Source organism: Phycomyces blakesleeanus (genome assembly GCF_001638985.1).
Source record: "Phycomyces blakesleeanus NRRL 1555(-) unplaced genomic scaffold PHYBLscaffold_3, whole genome shotgun sequence".
NCBI classification, from domain to species: Eukaryota; Fungi; Mucoromycota; class Mucoromycetes; order Mucorales; family Phycomycetaceae; genus Phycomyces; species Phycomyces blakesleeanus.
In genome coordinates this window covers 1,362,361-1,383,435 of record NW_017265136.1, presented here as the reverse complement: position 1 = coordinate 1,383,435, position 21,075 = coordinate 1,362,361, and the positions used below count along the sequence as shown (strand labels likewise).

The window sequence follows — 21,075 nt, the reverse complement described above, 5'->3', positions numbered from 1 at the left end:
TTTGCCTTTCTGTTATTTTCCCTTGCTTTCCTTTGGATTCTCGTCATGATGATCAGCGAGTCCACGTTTTATCCTAATGCGCATTACTCTTTTTCTTCTGCATCTGACATGCGTGTCCATCCTCTCTCTGCTTCACCCTCGACTGCAATGTTCCAACAAACAACTACATTGCAGGCATCCCTGCAGAGCGGGAGTGTAGGGTCATCCGGTGATGATGTGACGACTATCTTCGTGGTCGGATTCCCTGATGACATGATGGAGCGTGAGTTCCAGAACATGTTTACCTTCTCACCGGGTTTTGAGGCTGCATCGCTCAAATGGCACTGCAAGGACCAAGATGATGACTCAACTGGCTTGAGCAATGGCAAAAAGCAGATGGTATGTGGTGACGATAGATAGTAAATAGGACTAAGATCGGAATGTCTTTGCTTATTTAGATCGGATTTGCACGTTTCCGAACCCGTATGGAGGCTATGGAAGCCGTAGAGGTCTTGAGCGGCAAGAAAATCGACCAGGACAAGGGAGCTGCGCTCAAGGCTGAAATGGCCAAGAAGAATCTACACATTAAACGAGAATCGGTTATTCCTACCCCGGCAACCATGGCAGCTATTGCTCAGGCATCAGCGTCAGCATCAGCGTCAGCATCAACATCTGCCTCGACGTCGACTTCAACTTCGACCTCTGCCAATTTACCTGTAACAGAAAGTGCACCACCACCACCACCACCATTAAACATGCTTTCTAAGAAAATGAGCATCCACCACGCACTTGCTTACGAATCCTTTTCTCCTCTTCCTAGTGATCTGCTTTCACCTGCAGATTACAAGACAGATCCATTCATGTCAGAATCACTATCGAACGTCAATACGCCCATCTTCAACGATGCCCTGTTTGGCTTGAGATCTCAATCTTTTGATGCTCGGAACCAGCCGACGCAGGAGATCGGCATGATGTCTCCCCCGCGTGCTTTTGGTTTGTTTGCACCCCGCGTTAACAAGGCTCTCCAGCATGAGACCGAGAATGATCCTTTCAATTACCTGTCAAAGTCATCGCCAACCTCGAACGATAATTTTACACCTCCCTTCTTCGGCGACGATATGCTTTCACAGCGCATGGGATCTATCTCAGCCCATTCTTCTAGCACTATCAACCAGCATTTCGACCATCGTTCGGCCAGTTTTTCGTCTCCTAGCTTGCGTGCCTCTATCAGCAACCCTGCCGATCAAAACCCTCCCTGTAATACACTTTATGTCGGCAATCTTCCCGCCAACTCAAACGAAGATGAACTACGTCTTTCATTTGCGAAGTGCAGAGGCTATAAGCGCATGTGTTTCCGTAATAAGCCACAAGGACCAATGTGCTTTGTAGAATTTGAAGACGTTGTATTTGCCACTCAAGCTATGAGTGAATTGCAGGGCCATATGCTGACAAATTCAGTCAAGGGTGGAATTCGACTTTCATTTAGTAAGAATCCATTATTCACTAAGCCCAACGGAAAAGAGGCAACCTTTGGCTACAACAACAAACCTGTGAACAACAGTCCGTTTGGTGACCGCCGAGATGTCCTCTTTGATCCCCAGCTCTAAGGGTTAGACAGAGGAGCATCTATACATAACTTCATGCATCTCATTGTACTTGTTTTTCTTTATTTTCTTTTTATTTCTTTTTTGCTTGATGCACGTCTACTTTGTCTCATGTTTACGCATATCTCATAACTATTCCTTTATCAACCTCTTCTTTATTGCACGTCACTAGATTACCACCTTTTGCACGCACAAAAAAATCAACATTCACATTCACACTCACACTCACACTCACACTCTCACTCTCACTCACTAACTCACTCACTCACTAACTCGCACTCTACCTATTTTCACCTATCCCTATTCCTCACTTTTTCACTTTCTTTTTTTTTCTTTCTTTCTGTATCTCAACTGCAATTACTCCTTATACACTGCACAAAATCCATATCTTTCTCAATAAATTTATACTTCTTGTTCTTCATCAAAACATTAAAATTATTGTTGCTATTATTATCCGATTTGAAATGAAGTGATGTTTTGGGAATAGCATCTCGACTTATTGTATACTCTGGTATCAAATGTAGTTCAATTGGGTGTGGTAAAAGTAAATCGGGTAACTTGCTAAATGCACGTCTATTTGAATGCCTATGTTTATTGTATGGCATCAGACATTCGGAGATCAATCCAAATCGACATCTCACAAAAATGGAAAGGTACCTACCCCCCAAAACACTATAGATTAACAATTAGAAAACAATAGGTACAATCAGAATAAAGCCTTGAATATCAATAGTAATCGTAATATATTACAGTCCTCTATAAACGGATACTTGATAGCAAACTCTTGGTTTATTAGCATATGTATATATATAAAAGACAATATATATATATATATATTTATATTGAGATTAATCAATATAGAGATGTCTTTTGTTTGATGTCGTGCTAACGGAGAATGTAATATAGACCTTATTCTAGCCTCTTGGTTGGTGTACGATGAGTCAGCTCTTTCAGTGTAACGCTGCTTAAACACAATGGATGTTTTCTGTCAAGTCTCCGCATTCAATACGATCCGTCTCTGTCTCAATTATTTTTTTTGGAACACATCGGAACTCTAAATATTTTAGCTACTTTGAGCAAAAACAGCAATTCTTAACTGAACAGATTTATACTCAGAGGCAACACCACTACAACTAAGTGAAACAAGAAGTAGACAATGTGGCCTTGTTCTATAGAAGCTATCGTACCCACTCCACAATAATTTACGGGAAAACTGCCGGGTTTGATTTCTCAGTCCCTCCTTCTTTATATATCTTTGGTTCAACGGTCAGACTCTCCGGATTGTCAAGTTACACTATTTATTCAAGAAAAAAAACTGTCCGTATCATTGTTATCCCTCTCTTTTTTTTCTTTTGTTGTGTAGGATTGAGTCGATCATCTTTAAGACGTCTTCTTCCTAATTTGTACCTTTTGTACTCTTAATTCTTTGTATTACTCGAGAAAAAAATGTTATTGTACGCCGTATTGATCTTGGTTTCTTTTGTCTTGTTTTATACCAACACCATCAATAAATAAATAAAGTATAATATAATATAATCATGGGATTCCTAGAGTATCCCTTAAGAAATAAAGAAGTAAAAAAAAAGAAGCCTTTTAATAATTATTGCTTCTTAAAAAGAATAAGAATAAGAATAAGAAAATGATAGTATCTGTGCGTCTTTTTTTTTATCGAAGAAACCAATCAAAACAACAATTGGATATTGGCAAAATCAAGACTGGATCAAACGTTCTCTTATCGGTTGACAGGCGATTGGCCTTTAAGCTATTTCGTTCAGTACACACCCAAGTTCAATTTGGAGCTAGAGGATATGCATTTGTATCCTGAGTACCTATTCGTTCCTTTTGTTTTTCCTTCTCCTTTTCTTTTTAAACATGGCGATTTTTTCTATCAAGAATTACTTGATGCGAACTCTTTTGGATCACAATCGTAACAATTGCATCTATTACAGCTTGCTCTAAGTAAATAAATGAGTATCCATAGAAAAAAAGGTGTGTCCTTTTACAAGTGAAAAGGTAAATAAATACCTAGTTATTTGTGTAATTTTCTTTTAATCGAGCATTTTAATATGTAATCGACCCAATAGAATTGCACAAATCAAACCATTTTTTTAAAAAAAAAAAAGAGGGCTCGGCATTGTGTATACTTTATTGGTCAAGTATGTGCTCATTTTCAATGTCAGACAATCTGATTGTTTGTTGGTTATTTGCAATTTTTTTCTTTTTCCTTTTTTTTTCTTGTGTACAGTCTGCTTTACGTGCCTACGTCATACATTTGCTTTCTATCCCTTGAAAGATATCTATGTAAGTTTGGCTCTGAAATCAAGACTATTTTTCACTACATACCATATACACACTCACAAACTCTCACACTCGCACACACCCACGCGCACACTTATTCACTCTCATATATATACACTCACATATGTATATATACTCACTCACTAACTCACTTACCCACTTACTCACATACATACAACTCCTTTAAAAAGCTTTTATTTGATTTAATTTTTCTTATTCATTGTATATTTAGCTATTAATTTAAATTATTCACTGTCTATATACATTCTTCTTCAACAACAACAAAGACGACGACGACGACGACGACGACAATAACGACAACAGACAGTTACATCTAACATGAACGACCTTGTCATCCTCAGCGATAATTCTTCAAGATTGTCTGACGAAGCTGTTGCAGAGTTCAACACCCTATTTATAGTTGGGAAAGAATTTCCATCCACTGTAGCTGTTCGTGAAGCTGCAAAAGCATATGGAATAAAACATAACATTGCATTCACTACTCATTCTGCGACAGCTAATCGCATTAAGATGATCTGCAAACATGCAGGCGAATACCGTGACACAAGAAAAGCCGAGAAGGAGGCCGTACAAGCTAGCGGAAAAGAAGATACCCCTTTACCTGGAAAGGAGAGAGTACGTAGAAAGAAATCCAGAAAGTGTGGTTGCCAATGCTTTGTATATGCTGCAGTTGACCGACATGGAAGACTTGCTGTTCGATCGCGAGAAGCAGAACACAATCACACTATTGAAGAGGATCGAAAAGCATATGCCATGCATCGTAAATTGACCCCTGAAGCATTGTCCCTTGTTAATAAACACCTCGAGAATAATGACAACGCTCCGACAATCTTCAGAATCCTCCAAGAAAATGGCTTTACAAATATTATTCTCAGAGATATTGAAAACATCAAACAAAACTTTGCAAAGAAAGATACGATCAAGGAGCTCTCTACATTGATCTCAGCACTACACAATCTCGATTTCTTTGTCAGACTTACTGTCCCTGAAATTGAAACTGATACTGATACTAATATTGGCATTGGTACAAGTGCAAATGCAAATGCAAGTACTGGAAAATGGAGGGCTAGTCCCCACACTGTTTTCTTGATCCACAAGAATGACATTGAGGAGTATGACAAACATCTTTTGAAGGCCAAGATATTCACTCTCATTGATAATGTTCATCAACCCAAGACAGAGGGAGATATTTACGAGCAGATCATGGCCTACAACGTATTTATTCAAAACTATTGTGAAAGCAAAGGCATCATAGCCAAACCATTCGCGGAAGAGTATATATCATTTCAATATCATTTTTTTTATATTGCAAAGTGGGATATATGTTTACCATCCTTACATTGTTGCACTTTCTACCACTAGGGGGCGTGTAGATAAGAAGAATTGGTTGAGCCTGTATTCTTACAAGTTTCCTTACATTGTAAGCGATACTTACAACAGATATGAGAGTATTCACACTTCCTTGCAAGTCGACAAGACTTTTAATAATCCGGTGCGTTTAATTAAGAATATACATATACATATACATATATATGTATATCTATATATAAGTAGAAAGAAATAGGGTGTGTTAACATGAAGGAAAAAAGAATAGTAAATTAGTATGTGTCAAATTATTTATATCAGCTTGACTGTATTAAATTTACTTATTGCTGTTATTTTTCTTAAATACATATATATATCAACAACCCACGCTGATATATAGGATGATAATAATAATGATGATGCGAGCGATATTATAGTTGAATATGATAACGAAGGTAATATTTACTTGGGCTTACTATATGTATCACAATGGATTGGAGATTGCAAATTACTATTTTGTAAATATTTTCTAAAAAAAAACTTGCGCACAGACCATTCCGATGTCATCACGGCTCAGGAACCCGAAAGTACCAGAAGTTTTTCGGAGTCGGCTTGTATTATTGTCCGTAAACTCACCAAGTTATTTGAACTCTACGTAACCGATACAACACAACAAGAACAAGATAACATCCAACAAAGCATTGACAACCTCATCCAAGCAATTGAAACGTCCAAGCACAATAAATCCAGCTCATCAACAAACAACCTTTCCAAAAGACATAATCGAAGCCCCAAACGAAAACTTAGTGAGGTTGAAAACCGACTTGATGAAATATTGAAAGCTCCAAAGCTTCCAAAAAATACAAACAATACAAAAACTGGGCGAAAGAAAGCAAAGTAAGAATTTACCCATCAAACGACTTGCTCGTGATAACAATGCTTTTATCATTATTATTTGGCTCATCTCTTTTGACATTCTCTCAGTATCGAGCAAGATATCGTGGGTAAAAATGAAACACCATTTAAAAATAACAGACTTCTCGAATCTCCAACTCTAGCCGAGGCTCCAATTTTAGTCGAGGCTCCAACTCTAGTCAAATCTCCTACGCCTCTTACAATACTAGCCAAACTCGACAGACTTGGTATAAAATCGGGTCAGGTTAACCAAGTATTTTCCCCGCAAACCGATGGAAACTGTGGCTACCGGGCAATTGCCATGTCGGTTTATGAAGATGAAACACGGTGGCCTGATGTAAAAGCCAGAATGCTGTCGACCTTTTTGAACCACAAAGACACATTTTACAAAGGGAGAATCGAACGCGGTGATGAATCAGCATTTGAGAATCCAATGGTTCAATGCTTAAAAGATACCAGCTCCCCACTGGATTCCAAACACTGGTTTGGCATAACTGACCACCCTCAGATTGCCGCCGATGCTTTCAATCGATCCATCGCCGTGTATTGGGATACAAAGACATCATATGGAAATTCGCTATTTGTTCCTTTTCAGAAATCTCCTGACAAAATCGAACCCATCATCATCTTTCTCGATAATGACCATTTTTTCCTAATTCAACGCAAACGAAGAAACAGCTTCAAGTGGCCACAAATCAACGTGTATCATAAGGCAATAGTTCAGAGTTTCAATATTGATGATTATTCTCTTATGTACTGAAAGGTAGTCTTTTGTTTGTTTGTCTGTTTATCTATCTGCTTTTATTTTTTGTGATACCGTATGCAATGTCAGAAATTATTTATTCATATATACTCGTCTTGAATTTCCTTTGGCTTAATCCTATTACTAATATTATTATTCTATCTTGACTTACTTTTACAATTTAGGATTTTGCAAATAACTTGAAACAGAATACCCAAGACTGTCCATAACCGACTATCTATTTTTCTATACAAAAAAAGAATAATCGAGTAACAACAACAAGAGAGAAATATATGATTTATAAACGTAATATAAAGAACCCCTTTAATGACAATAGATGTCACCATTTTTCACATACCTGACTATCTAAGTAATAATAATAATAATAATACATCAAAATGAAAGATTATCCATAAAGGTTAAGCTTGCTTGGAGTGGGATTTAATGAAATTGAGTGGAGTTTAAGATTGGTTTTGTTTGGTGGTTTAAATAAGAAGAAGAAATATCTGTTCAAGTAATGTAATACTTCCTAAAGAGGAGAGATGGTATTCCTGGGGAAGATTTATTTTCTTACTAACTATACGCACAATTAATGAGGGATAACAGTAAAAAGAACAAGTGCATTAAGAAGCTATATAGAAATACTAAAATATCGGAAAGTAAAAAGGAAGATTGCAAAGAGTTGGTTACTGCATTAAAAGTATAAAATACCAGGGCAGAAAGGGAAACTTTTTCTAATGTCGTTTTCTAACAATTCTTCTAAATTTCAGTGATGCCTTTTATAGGTAAAATTTAGAACAATTAAGGAATTGAGGGATAAATCGTAAAACATAAAACAAGGCGTATTTTATGGTTCAAATCTTCTTTATATAATAACAATATTTTATTTATGCCAAAAGGCTATCAAGATAATTAAAGTATCTATGTATCTATATTGTTCCTTACATAGCAAAATGTCTAAGCAAGAGCCTACAGAAACACACCTATTAAAGAAAGGGGGTACTATTAAAAAAAATTGGCAATTGGCCTATCCCTTCGTGAATACCTGAGGAATACATAATGCCTATTAAATGCTTTCAGAGACAGACTTGTTTTGTTTGAGCTGTTTATAGCTCTGATTATCCCAAGTCTTGTAAGCACAGCACTAATATGTATATATCTGACTGTAAATCAACATTATAGAATGGTACAGCTTAAAGTAATTTCGAGGTTGTTAAAATAAAACATATAAAATAAAATAGCTGTTACAACATCCAATGTATATGATTATTATTCTCTTTATAGATACAGCTAAGCTTACAAGCATCTTGATCTGACAACTCTTTCTGAGGTAGCTATTTTATTAATCCCAGCAATTCATTTGCAAAATTAAAATCGTTTTACAGATGGACCTTTGTCAGATATATAAATTAGAATAAATGTATATGTGTCTGTATGAGGCTTCTATTCTATTATGACCATCAAATGATAAGAATTATATAAAAATATGTGTGCGGTATGAATTGGGATTTGCATTTGTACTATATTATTAAACGTATACTTGGTTCTATTTTACTATGTAAATGGTAGTTGTATAATGAATAAGGGATAATATGGACTGGCCTTATAAACCAATGCTCGACTATGCTACTAGGGAGAAAATGGACGTGAGCTTGGTACTTGCAAAGACCATATACAAATAATCCAAGCAATTTCCCTTAAAATGGGTTTTCTTATTATATTATTTATTATTGACGATTAAAAGTGTTACATTTTGTAGATAAGCTTAAGTAAAGTAGATTGTAAGAAGAAGAAAATGATTTATCCTATTCATCAGAACAGATTACTACACCAGAGTCATTGTTCTTGCATTGGGGTCATTTTGGTCGAAAGTACCATAAATTACTGTGAATAATATAGCACCAATAGCTCTGAGAATTTTCTAGCTCAAAAGAAGAAGAAATGAAAGCTTGAGATATTCTCAAGATGTAAAGAGTATGATTCAGTTTTTAAAGATCTTAAGACCGTTTTAGGTACAAAAGTGCATTTTCTTTCTTTCTTTCTTTAAAGAGCCTTTAATATAAGGCTAAATTTAGATATAAAGATTATTTATTTATTTATTTATTTTGAAAAGAAAATGTCGCAATTGGTCCCAAATGTTCTAGAATGTACACCTTTTCCGGAAATTATTGGTGCAAAAATGGAATGCACCAAATGCACCAAAAAAGATGAATTAAGCAGAGAAATGGTAAAAAATTGCACCAAATTTATTTTTATTTTTGCACCAATAATTTCCGGAAAGAGTGTATTTCCCCATAATAAGGTTGTATGATAAGTCTTAAACTAATTAGTCAGTGCTGACAGTTGGTACGCTATCTTATGTTCTTCATTTGCATTTTACAGATACATTCCAAAAAAGGAAAGAAACGTAATACTTTTTTTTTTAAAAAAAAAGAAAAAGGCTTTAAGGTATGTGTGGAGATATCTAAAATTCTATATAAGAAAAGCAAAAATAAGTAATAAAATATAAGTAAAGTTTGGCTTGATTCCTGTCTTCTATCTATCAAAACGCTTATATTTCAATAATATTGACACCAACGTAACTAATTGACATACCTTCAAGGCCTGTGGATAAAAAAATATCTTTATCTAAAGTCAATTTAAATAAACTGATGTCCACATTTGGAATACCTCTGCTCAGCCTAGCAAGTGACAATTCCCGGTGATAATTATTCCGTGTCCGTTTTCATTATCAGATATTAGTTATATATATATATACATATACATATTGTTATTACTATTATTCCTTGCACGGATTATATAAAAGGCTTTTTTCTCCTATCAAGCTCTCTTCGCTATCATCATCATTATTTTACAGAAAATCAATCAAACAGCCAAACAGCCAAAGAATACTCTTATAAGCCCAAAATCAATCATATAATAGAATAGAATAGAATGACAAACTTGAATATTGTAATTGTTGGAGGTGGTTTTGCTGGTGTCAGAATGGCCACTGCCTTGGAATCAACCATAGAAAAAACCAAAGAGAAATACACGATTATTTTGGTAGAAAAGGTAATAAAATAAACTGAAGCTATTATCCTTTTGACTTACTATATATTATACACAATAAAACATAATACTTATATCTTATCTTTACAAAGAAATCTCACTTTTACCATTCAATTGCCGGACCTCGCTCAACTGTCGATGAAATCGAAGAAAGACTCTTGGTTCCTTACACCAATCTATTCAAAAACAAGCGTAACCAAGTAATACAAGCCTCTGCCATTCGTTTTGAAGAACATAAGCTTTATTTGGATAAAGATGTCAAAAACTACGGAACTTCTATTGACTTTGCTTATTTGGTAAATACAACAACATTAAATAAGAATTACTATCATTATCGTTATTATTATCTTTAAAAAAGTCTAATTGATCAATACTCTTTTCTTTTAAAAAAAAAACAAAGATTATCGCAAGTGGTACAGACTATGCTGCTCCTTCCAAAATGCCAGTTGTCAACTATGAAGATTGTTTGTCTTATATTAGAACTGCTCGTAAGCAAATCACGAATGCAGAATCTATCCTAATTATCGGAGGTGGACCTGTTGGTGTTGAATTGGTGGGCGAAATCCGTGACAAGTTCAGTCCCAAACAAAAGAAGATTACATTGGTACATAGCGGAGGATCCGTGGGAGGCCATATTATGCCTCAAAAATCGAAAAACAAGGTGCTCAGCCTTTTCAAAGAATCTCAAGTTAACCTTATCCTCAACGACCGCGTAATACTACCCGAGTCTGCTCCCTTGTCTACGGCCTTTATCCCTGATGAGCCAATCAAGACCGAAAAGGGAGAGACTATCAATGCTGATTTGGTACTGATCGCATATGGAAGCAAACCCCAATCAGGCTGGGTAAAATCTAGTTTCCCTGATACTGTTTCTAAAGAAGGATACATCGATGTAAAGCCTACCCTACAGATAAATAAGGCTGGGCTGGAACACGTCCTGGTTTTGGGTGATGTTGCGGATCTCAAAGAGACCAAGATGGCTTACCGTACTGAACCGCACGTTGCTGTTGCTATTCAAACCATTAAGAGCTTGTTCGAAGGCAAGAAACCTACCAAGGAGTACAAATCTGGACCCAATATGATGGTTGTCACATATGGAAAGGTAAATGGGAAGAAAGTAGAAAAAAGAATCTGTGTGTGTTTTTTTCTCACATTCAATTCTTGCTTTATATATATATTACTGCTGGTCTTGGCTTCAGTATCATGGAACTGGTATGCTTCCTATATTTAACATTACTGTCGGTGACCGTGTCACTAGTCTGGTAAAAGGAAAAACTCTATTCATTGATAAATCCTGGGCTTCCCTGAACTTAACTCCTCCTTCAAGGTAAGCAATCATATATATATATTTTCTTTTAAAAAAAAACTTTTTTAATTATATTGTCTCTTGATTTGATTTCAACAGTTGAATCTAATCCTATACCTGTTGTACGTCTTTTCTCTCTCTCTCTCTATCTGAAAATCCCTCGACCGGAACAATTTTCTTTTTAGCTCATCTAATTCCTCTTCTTCTCTCCCTTTTAATCGCCTGGTAACGATTTCGGCTTCTTTACTAATTTTGGCCGCATCTATCTATTATTACAAACCGCTCGTTTTGTCTTAACAATACATGTGTATTTTTCACCCTTTTTTATATTTTTCTATCCTTTTGAAAAAAATATTAAGAATAATAAATGTGTATATCTATCTAACTATCTATTATACATATATAATAGTAATTCATTAATTAATATATTGAATAATGTTCCATCTAGAATCAATACACTAATTGATACTAATAGGGTTACATATATGTAGTTCTACTTAAATAGTAGTAGTAGTAAGCGCAATAGTGACCAAAAATCAACTCATTTTGAATTATACTATACAGCCCACGTACTTCCATTGACCGGTAATAACTATTCTGTATGAAAACAAAATGATAATCGCAACCTGTCCTATTGAATATACACACACATATATATAAAAGAAAGGACATAGTCAATTTCGTACTACATTTTGGTGTACTAAATTGGGGGTAAGTAAATGATGTATTAAAAAATAATTGTTAGTTGTGGAAACAGATAAGGTTGATCTCCACTACAAATAATAGCAACAGTAATGATGGTAAAGATGAAGATGAAGATGAATTTTATTAGCGTCATGTATTACAGGATTTCAGTTAACTGGTACAGTTGAATTTTTTTTTTGGGACAAATGAAATAAACTTTTAGGGCAAAATGTTTTTATTTTCTATCTTGAACGAACTACACAAAGTAACAATGGCATGCAAGAGTAACATTTACTTCAATTCTAACTCTTTATCATTACACATATTCCAAGACGTCTCAGCATTCTCAACCCAACCTTCAAAACTCTGGACAGTCACTGATTGACAATGTAAAGAAGGCAAGATGTCAGAGTATCTTGCTTTATCAAGTGGGCTCCTCTTGATATTAGTATTTATTTATTTTTTTACCAGCAATCTTCAATAGGATTAAAAAAAAAAGAAGAGTAAGGGGATGGACAAAGGTTTGGTCTTTTTTATTGATATCATCAACAACAAATATAGAGTAGTGAATTATTCAATTATTCATTACGGTAAAGAAACATTTTTTGGGACTTTCGCTTTTCTTTCCTTTTCTTAGTGGCAAGGTTTGAGTACTCTTGCTCTAGATTTTGTGTGTCCGCTTTTGTAAAAGGATCAAATTTGAGAAATTGACCGCTCCAAAATATGCTATGCATCCAACAATACTGATATTAACACCTCTTTGTTTGTGAACGGTGACATTTAGTAGCTCTTCTACTTAATACCAAGATCGACCTCTTATTATGTGCGTATTAAAGCCAGCTTCATCTACAAATACACAATTCTTTTGAAAATCAACGCCTATTTTGCTTCATTTACTTACTATCTCATGAAGAAGAAAAAGTGTCCTCTCGGTATCTCTTTTCAAAGAAAATGCATGCTCGGCTGTTACATGTCTCCACAGAGAAGGAATAGAAATATCATCCAGGTCTGGAAATTCTTTGATAGGCGCTTTTTTAGTTAATCCAAGTGTTGAAGATTTGTTGTTATAAAGGCATTGGATGAAAAAAAAAAAGGTATGCTGAGGACAAGGCTTCTTTTTTGTCCCTCTGTTTGTCGCTTTCGGAGAAAATCCAAGTAATACATTATCGTTGCTAGCGTTAAACTCCTTGAATATTGTGTAAGTGTTTTTTTTTGGAACATTGCAACATACTGCCGCTTTAGGTACAGTAGTTCTTTAGTCTTGTATTATCTGTATAGAATGACGGACTTTCTCGGGGTGTACTTCTTGTACTTTCTCTTACCGTCATCAATTGATAAAGCTTTCAATATTTTTTTGTTGGTAATTGAGTCGATCTCCGTACCTGTGTTCACTTTAGTGGTTTCATTAACTGAAAAGTCAATTATCTTTTTTGATGTTACCGCATTGATAAGCTACATTTTCTATTTGTTCTTCGGGCTCATCATCAATAATGTAGTAGTTGCCTAGAGATATATAACTAATCTAATCCATGTTAATTTCTAAAAGATTTAGTGCCAAAAAAATGTAAATCATCTAAGAACTTATGTCATTTAATCCCAAAAATAATATAAAGTGGCTCAAATTTGTTTACAAGTCGTACCAAAAAAAAACATGCCAATTAATACTAAAATCATGTCTTATTATTATTTTTATCAAGGACTTTGAATGGGTAATTGAATCATGATGAGAATAAAATAAAGGTTATATTTTTTGGGGGTTTGTCTTGTATGGCAAATTCATTAACCAAAGCAAACGAAGAAGGAATATATAAATATAAATATAAAATTCCTTCCTTCCTCTTTAATGGAATGTGAATGAGTTTTTTACTGATTGGGTTTCTGTGAGAATTAAATGGAACAACGTTGTTATGGGTAATTAATTGTTTATTATTTTTCTTTTTATATACCGGAACCTGGTTACCTAGCTGTCTGACTGTCTGAATGTCTAGATAACCAGTAGTCTGGCTGGATGGTTATCTGTAGTTATCTGGCTGTCTGGCTGTCTTGTCTAGATTTGCAATAATTCTGTATTATTACCGAGCTCGTTGCACAAGAGAGATTTTGTTTGACATGATCCGCAATTACAGCAAACTAAAAATTCAATTGAATCAAATTGAATTGAATTGAGTGGTTAAGGTTCTTTGGACATATCTTCCAAATGTCTTTTTTTTTTGTTCTATTATTTTGGTTCTGGGCATCATCAATGTGTATGTACTACATTAGACTCGGCGTTGGTTGGGGGTTTCTTTATTTATGGTTTGTTCTCAACACAATGGTCAAGTATGAAAATAATGCTTTGCATACACACACACACATGCATGCATTTATATATGTGTTTGTGTGTATATAGAATACTTTCTATTGTCTTTTATTTTCTACTTTGTAATATACATTTGCTTTGATAAAAGAAAAAGAATAATTCTTTTAAAAAAAAAAGGCTACTATCATATTAACCATGAGGAAGAGGAGGGAAATAAAATACCCATCACAAAAAAGTAAAAAAAAAAAAAAAAAGAGAAAGAGAAAGAGAAAGAGCAAATTGTTCCTTTTTATTTTTGTGAAACCCAACTCAATATAAAATACAAAAACTAATATTCATATATAAAAAAAGCGTGTATATTCAATGCTATCGATTCCGTCTATCGATTTGAATATATATATATATATTGCATAGGATAATACTAATACCAATAAAAGGAGTATTTTTTTGAGCAAGGAAATTAAAGCCAAAATAAAATAAAATAAAATAAAATGAAGCGGGGAGATATAGAACTCTATTCCTTTCTATTTTGTATTTTATTTTATTTTAATCAATTATAGCATAAACATATAAAAATATAAAATATACAGTTTCCGCGAGCTGAATGACACCTTTGGCTCTGACCAATCAGCGTAAAGAAACCCATTTAACGGCGGTAAATAAACAAATAGGTACGTAAAAAAAGTAACAGAAGCGGAATTAATAAATATTAGAATTGCGGTATCTGAGTTTTATAATATAAGCCCGCCTGAGTATCAAAGATATACAAAAAATGCGCAATTTTTCTTATTCTACTTCTTTAATTGTATACAACATCATCTTCATAAAAGGCAGGTTAAAAGGGGGTTTCATTTACTTCTTTTTTTTTTTAAAAAAAAAAAAAACACAAATAATAATATCAAAATTGATATTTATTCAGCTTATTATTCTAAACAAAATAAAAACTTCGGCACTATCCGAAACCAAAAACTGCACTTTATTTTAAATTTCTTGCTTGAGGTGCCAATATGCTATGTCAATTAGAATTGAAAGTCCAAAGTGTTTGATTAAACTAACCAATGGAGTTCTCATTGTCCAACAAGAGATACCACATAGTTAGTCAATCAAGTTTGAAGATTAGAGTGAGACTTATTTGTATGTATGTTTTTTCGCTTATATATAGAGAAAGAAATTATTATTATTATTAAAGATTACTCTGGCGCCAAGTAATTTATAGGACACTTTTCCCTGCTTTTGTGTGTGTGACTAGATTGGTTGACCATAGATAAAGAAGTATAATTGAGATGATAATAGTAAGTAATCTAAAATAAAATAAAAAATCGCGCATTTTTGTTTTGTATATATATTTTTAATACCCAGATATTGTTTTTTTTTTTTTTTTGCAAAGCTAAATATTCAAAAATCACTATACTCAATAGCCAATACGCAATGCTTTATTTCCCGCCATTTGTTGTTTTGTTTATCTTTGACGCGTTTTTATTGGCTACAATTAAAAGACGCCTTTGATGCGCGGGCACTATGCGTATGTATGAATGTGTGTGATATTTATGTATATGTATATCTATATTTATAATAATAAGTTTGGGGGACAAAGAAAGAAGAAAATGAGTGCACCCTGTCTGTGCTCCCTCGGCAGGAACTCCTTTTGTTACAGTTGTTCCCGATACCAAGATACTAAAATGATATATAAAAATAATTAATGTCTGTTTCTCGAAAAACTTTCTTTCGTGGCGATCAGCGCTTGAATTATATATAGTATAGTATATAGTATTAATTTATTTTTTTTTGGTTGTTGTTGTACTTTGTAATCCAATTCTGCCTTGAAAAGGTAATCAGGCACACTTATAATTTCCAAGCCAAATAATAAAACAGTCTGTGCACACATGTGTAGGACTGACTATTTGGTGTTCTCCGTCGGATACATAGTAGATATGTAGTGTAAATAGATGTTACTCTTGAGGATGAGATTATACATATACCAGCAAGTAAAGTAAATACTTTTTTTTTTACACACAATTATATATTTTTACATAAATGTGTGTATATGCGCTAGAATTATAGGTATATTTATTTACGATGATTTTTTCTTTTTAACAATAATGATAATTCTTATATACATCTTTTACACATACAGAAAAGTAAGATCCACCTGGATAACACTAATAATGATTTATTTTATTTTATTTAATAATAAAAAAAAGGACAATTACATGAATAAATGAATTAAAACAATAAATAAATATTATTTCGTGTGCTCTTAATTTATTTTACATTAAATGAACTTGATCATTGTCACATATAACAAGAAGTGTCTAGACATAAAACGAAAAGTCAAACAGTACTACGTTTGTTCATCCTTTCACCACTGTAACCCTTTGTGATCCCTACCCCTTTTATACATATATATCTTTTTGTGTGTATTTTGGGTTTAATCATAGAGTATCAAGGAATATCCTCAACAGGCAATTGGTCTTCTAGGGTGTTTTAAAACAAGAAATAAAGAAACAAATAATAATTTAGAATTATCTAGCCCTTTTTCTTATCGTCATCTTACCCACATTTCTTCTATTCTTAGCCATTGTACAATGAGCCATGTGGTTGAAAGTAAGAAATAAAAGCTTATAATTTTGTACTTGGGGGAACAAAAATTATGTTGTAAATTTATTTTTTTTAAACTTCTTTATAATTATTATTTTAACCTCTTGTGTTGTGCTTGGCATAAATATATTCCCGGATTAGCGGACCACTAAAGATAATATATAGAAATCAAGTATGTTTCTTGAAGGGCCGGGTGTTATGTCCCCTGTCCAAAAGACAAGATATACAAATCAAGAAAACAAAAACGCCAAAAATAATAATAATTTTTTCTTTTTTTAAAAAAAAGGAATAATTTATACACATTTTCTTATTTCGATTATTATTAATAGTATTATTGTTATTATTACTGTTGTTATTGTCATCATTAAGTATCATTATATAAATATAAATATAAAGTTTCCTTTCTCTCTCTCTCTCTCTCTCTTTTGGGGGGGAGTGGGTAAGATGGAGGAGAGGGAAATGGAAAGGGCGGGTGGGGGAGTAAAAGTAAAGGTGTGGTTACATAAACATCAAAGAAACCGCAATAATTGTGGCACCCAGAGAGCCAATCTTCAGAGAAGAAGAAATGGAAGAAGTGGAGGCTCCAGAAGTAGTAGTAGTAGAAGTGGAAACGTAACTAGGTTGGGCAAATTGACCTCCAGTAAAAGTAACAGCCATGTTGGGTCTCTTCTCGTTTTCTTCCCACGTGCAGCTGGCAGAATCGATGTAGCTAATGGTCTCAGCCTTGGCAACGTTGCGGATCCAATTGTGCTTGTAATCAGCGGTGGGGGCAGAGGGGTTGACAGCATGGATGATGTCCTCCAAAAGAGCATCGGCCATAACAACTGGGGCCTCGAACCAATCAAACCCACCGGTCTGGGTCAGAATGCCATCTTCACGGAATACGGCCTGGTTGGTCAAGAACTTGTATTTGGAAACATCACTTTGAGGGATCTGGTAGTTCTCCAGAATGTCGGTCAGATTGGTGGCGATATAGGTCTCATCGATAATGACATCAACATTAGCAATAGCCTTTAAGAAGTCAGCAGAGTTGCTAAATGTAGTAGTCTCAGGAGCCAAAGCCTGTCCACCTATAAAAAAATAAAACATATATACATTAATATTATATTATATTATTGTTATTGTTAAATAAGATATGTCTTTCTTTTTTAGGTCTTGTATTGAACTAGGACATTAATCCACCAAATCTACTATGCCAATAATCAATTAATCTTACCAGCATCGGCAACAACGCCAATCTTGTAAGCAGGAACGTTGATAGCCCAGCTAGCAGTGTTGTTGTTGTACTGATCTGGTGCATTGTAGGTAGTCCATGCAACGACAGGCTTAGGGTTGTAGCTGGCAGCAGCTTTCTTGAGGTTTGCATAGTTTGTGTTGATGCTATTGGTAATTTCATTTGCGGTAGCCTCGGTATTGTAGAAAGCAGCATAGTAAGACAACCATGTAGAGCGCTATTTTAACCCGAAATGATAATAACAATGGATATGTAAAAAGAAATTTGTTATTGTTATTGTTATTAGTTAACTTGGTTCATTTGTGTATTCGCTTGTATGAGGATACTTTTTTTTTGTACATCCTTTTAATTATAACCATAACTCTAAAAAAAAAACACACACACAGAAAAAATTCCCACAACTTACGCCCAAAACATTATCTTCGTAGCTGGAGTCAGTAGTCACAGAGGTATTGGCAATTTCAGAGCTTGAAGGATCAGCACCAAACTGAACCTGTACAGTTTCAAGCTGTGCGGCCTGAAGAGTCATGTTTGTGACCGAAACTTCGGAGATTTTACCAGCAGAAAGATAATTCTGGAAACAGCTTGAAGCAACAAAAGATCCAAGTTCGACATAGGCGATGGTGTCAACTTCACCAAGCATCTAATTTTGATTTAATATAAGGTGATCTTCATAATTAATAAATATGGTATTACTGCTATATTACCTCGATATAAGGAACTACAGTGGTTTGCAAAGCTGCAACTTTGGTAACTGGAACCTGATAGACTTCAGTTCCGGCGGGAAGATCGCTAGGGGTAGGGGTTCCACACTGGACCAAAGCATAGGTCGAGGCACTACGGGTATCGGTCACCAACTTGTAGTTCTTGAAGTACTCGATAGTGAACAAGCTAGCAGTGTCATCGGCTACAAATGCGAGTACAAATATGTTCAATTCAAGCTAATTCGGTTCAATCTAATTCAACTCAATTCAATCTAACCCAAGCGCATATATTTTTATACTTTACTGTTTGATACGACAATAAGAAGCACACAATTCAGGTACACACCCCCATACACACACAGAGAGAAAGAGAGCAGATTATTGTTTACTCACAGGTTGACACCTTATCGGGAAAGTAGTCGACATTGGCATCGTAGGTCTCAACGCATTGACCACCGATCAAGTTGGAAGTCTGTTGGGCAGAGACATAGGAGAGAACGGTGGCCACCAATGAGCCGAGCAACAAACAACGCTGGATACCCATTCTTCTTGTTTTTTTTTTAGTAAGTGAAATTTACTTGGGAAAAAAAGAAAAGAAAAGAAAAGAAAAGAAAGAAGAAAGAAGAAATATCTAGGGTGCCTTAATCATAACAAACCAAACCAAAACAAACCAAAATAAAGCTAAAGGTTTGTGCTTAGATTAAAAAAAAAAGAAGATGGAAAAGAGAGTGGCTTAACTTGTTGTACAAAGACAAGAAGAAAGTCAAAGATAATGTTGTACTGTACTACAATAATGCGTAGACTAAAGAGAGAGAGAAAAAAAGCTTAGATTGCCTTGAAGAAGTATATATCTATACAAAAGAGTCTCCTTTAATTTTATTTTTCAAAAATTACTTGCAAGTTTTCTTAATTGAATTAATGAAATATATATATATATATATATTTGAGGAAATTCTCAAGATTGTTAAATGAAAATATATAGATTATGTAGATGTTGCAATTGAAGTAAGAGATTGGTTTGGCAAGATCCTCCACAGTGTAACGTGCGGCATATACAATCCCAAAAGTTTGTACAACTTTAGATGGATACGATCTATAATCAACCGCCAACTGACCTTTAGGTCTCACGAATAGATGGGTGACTGAAGAAAAGAAAAACCAACCAAAACAGCACATCATTGGATCTTTATTTTTCTTGCTTTATTATTATTAGTATTATTATGAGAATAAAATAAAAATATAAAGAAGGGGGGGTTGAGAAATGGTGAACATTTATAATTATAATTTTTTTTATTTTTTATTTTTATTTTTTTTTAATTATTCGACACTTTTCAACATTGCACGACGTAAATCCAAAAGAGTGTCCAAAATATCTAGGAAAAAGAAATGAAAATGAGAAAGAGAGTTTCAAAAAAATAAAATAAAAAAAAAATTATTTCTCAGATAATTTAACCCAAAAAAAAAATAGATGAAAAAATCTCACCATCTAAAGATCTGTTTTCAAAATTGGGTAAAGCTGATCGAGCCTTAAAGTAAAATTTTCTTGAAAGTAAACGGTTTCTATTGTTTTTATATATATAGAAAAAATTAATACAAATTTTTTTTTAATACAATTTATACAGCAGCAAGACTTACACACGATAATCCTTGTCTTGTATGTTTGAAAAGTCCAGGTTTGATTCATGATTACATTTTTGACTCTTTAATCTAATAGATATATCATATAAGGATTTTAGTTTGTATTATATAAATATATACATGAATTTGTGTGTGATTCTATTGTCTTACCTCTCCAACAACATTATTTGTGCTTTAAACACTTCAGGAGAATTGCCAACTAAGGTTTGTTTCTCAAGAACACCTCCATGGACTGAATCTCTAATAGCACTCCTAATTATGTATGTATATAAAGTTCAAACACCCAAGTTAATCAATAGATTGGTAAAGGGTAATACCAATGATAATGATAACAAGTGTCTGTTTCTGATAAATGAACAAACAAACAAATTAAAAATTACCATCTGTAACTGCATTGAGTTGGTGATCGTTTGCCATTGAAAACAGCTACAGAAATACTGTCAAAGGAGATAACATCATCATTAACCAGCTTTTCTCTTTGGACTGCTTTGATCAGTAGCTGTGTCTCGGTATCAGTCCATTTCTGCCTCTCTATATATAAAGAAATAGCCAATTAGCAAAGCCATTGATCCCAAGTTAATAAAAAATATTCAACAAGATTTGCGTATTTTATATTTACCAGATCCTGATTGCTGCCTAAGGTCTCGTACTCTTTGCGAGCACATTTGGGAAGTTCGGCCCAGTTCTTCTTCGATCT

General features: G+C 34.2%; 4 protein-coding genes across 4 annotated transcripts; 3 read left to right on the top strand and 1 right to left on the bottom strand.

Annotated features, from left to right (window-relative positions):
• Positions 1-210: 210 nt before the first annotated feature.
• Positions 211-1,475, top strand: PHYBLDRAFT_90548 (hypothetical protein; the record flags this gene model as incomplete). Its single annotated transcript, XM_018443754.1, has 4 exons — positions 211-378; positions 438-578; positions 618-841; positions 1,178-1,475. Coding segments are annotated over 4 exons (831 nt in total), but the record flags the coding sequence as incomplete, so codon positions are not given.
• A 2,745-nt stretch (positions 1,476-4,220) lies between these two features.
• On the top strand, positions 4,221-6,882 carry PHYBLDRAFT_62675 (hypothetical protein; the record flags this gene model as incomplete). Its single annotated transcript, XM_018441001.1, has 5 exons — positions 4,221-5,176; positions 5,217-5,394; positions 5,608-5,662; positions 5,759-6,104; positions 6,192-6,882. 5 exons carry the CDS (start codon positions 4,221-4,223, stop codon positions 6,880-6,882), a joined length of 2,226 nt encoding a protein of 741 aa, XP_018296601.1.
• Positions 6,883-9,679: 2,797 nt separating this feature from the next.
• Positions 9,680-12,053, top strand: PHYBLDRAFT_179595 (hypothetical protein; the record flags this gene model as incomplete). The annotated part of the gene is made up of 5 exons (XM_018438172.1): positions 9,680-9,918; positions 10,008-10,211; positions 10,316-11,017; positions 11,115-11,242; positions 12,008-12,053. The coding sequence occupies exons 1-5, from the start codon at positions 9,799-9,801 to the stop codon at positions 12,051-12,053; spliced, it is 1,200 nt and encodes a 399-aa protein (XP_018296600.1). The 5' UTR covers positions 9,680-9,798.
• A 143-nt stretch (positions 12,054-12,196) lies between these two features.
• Positions 12,197-13,579, bottom strand: PHYBLDRAFT_163662 (hypothetical protein; the record flags this gene model as incomplete). The annotated part of the gene is made up of 5 exons (XM_018434852.1): positions 12,197-12,343; positions 12,807-12,934; positions 13,228-13,296; positions 13,346-13,408; positions 13,546-13,579. The coding sequence occupies 5 exons, from the start codon at positions 13,577-13,579 to the stop codon at positions 12,197-12,199; spliced, it is 441 nt and encodes a 146-aa protein (XP_018296599.1).
• Between the last annotated feature and the right edge of the window lie 7,496 nt (positions 13,580-21,075).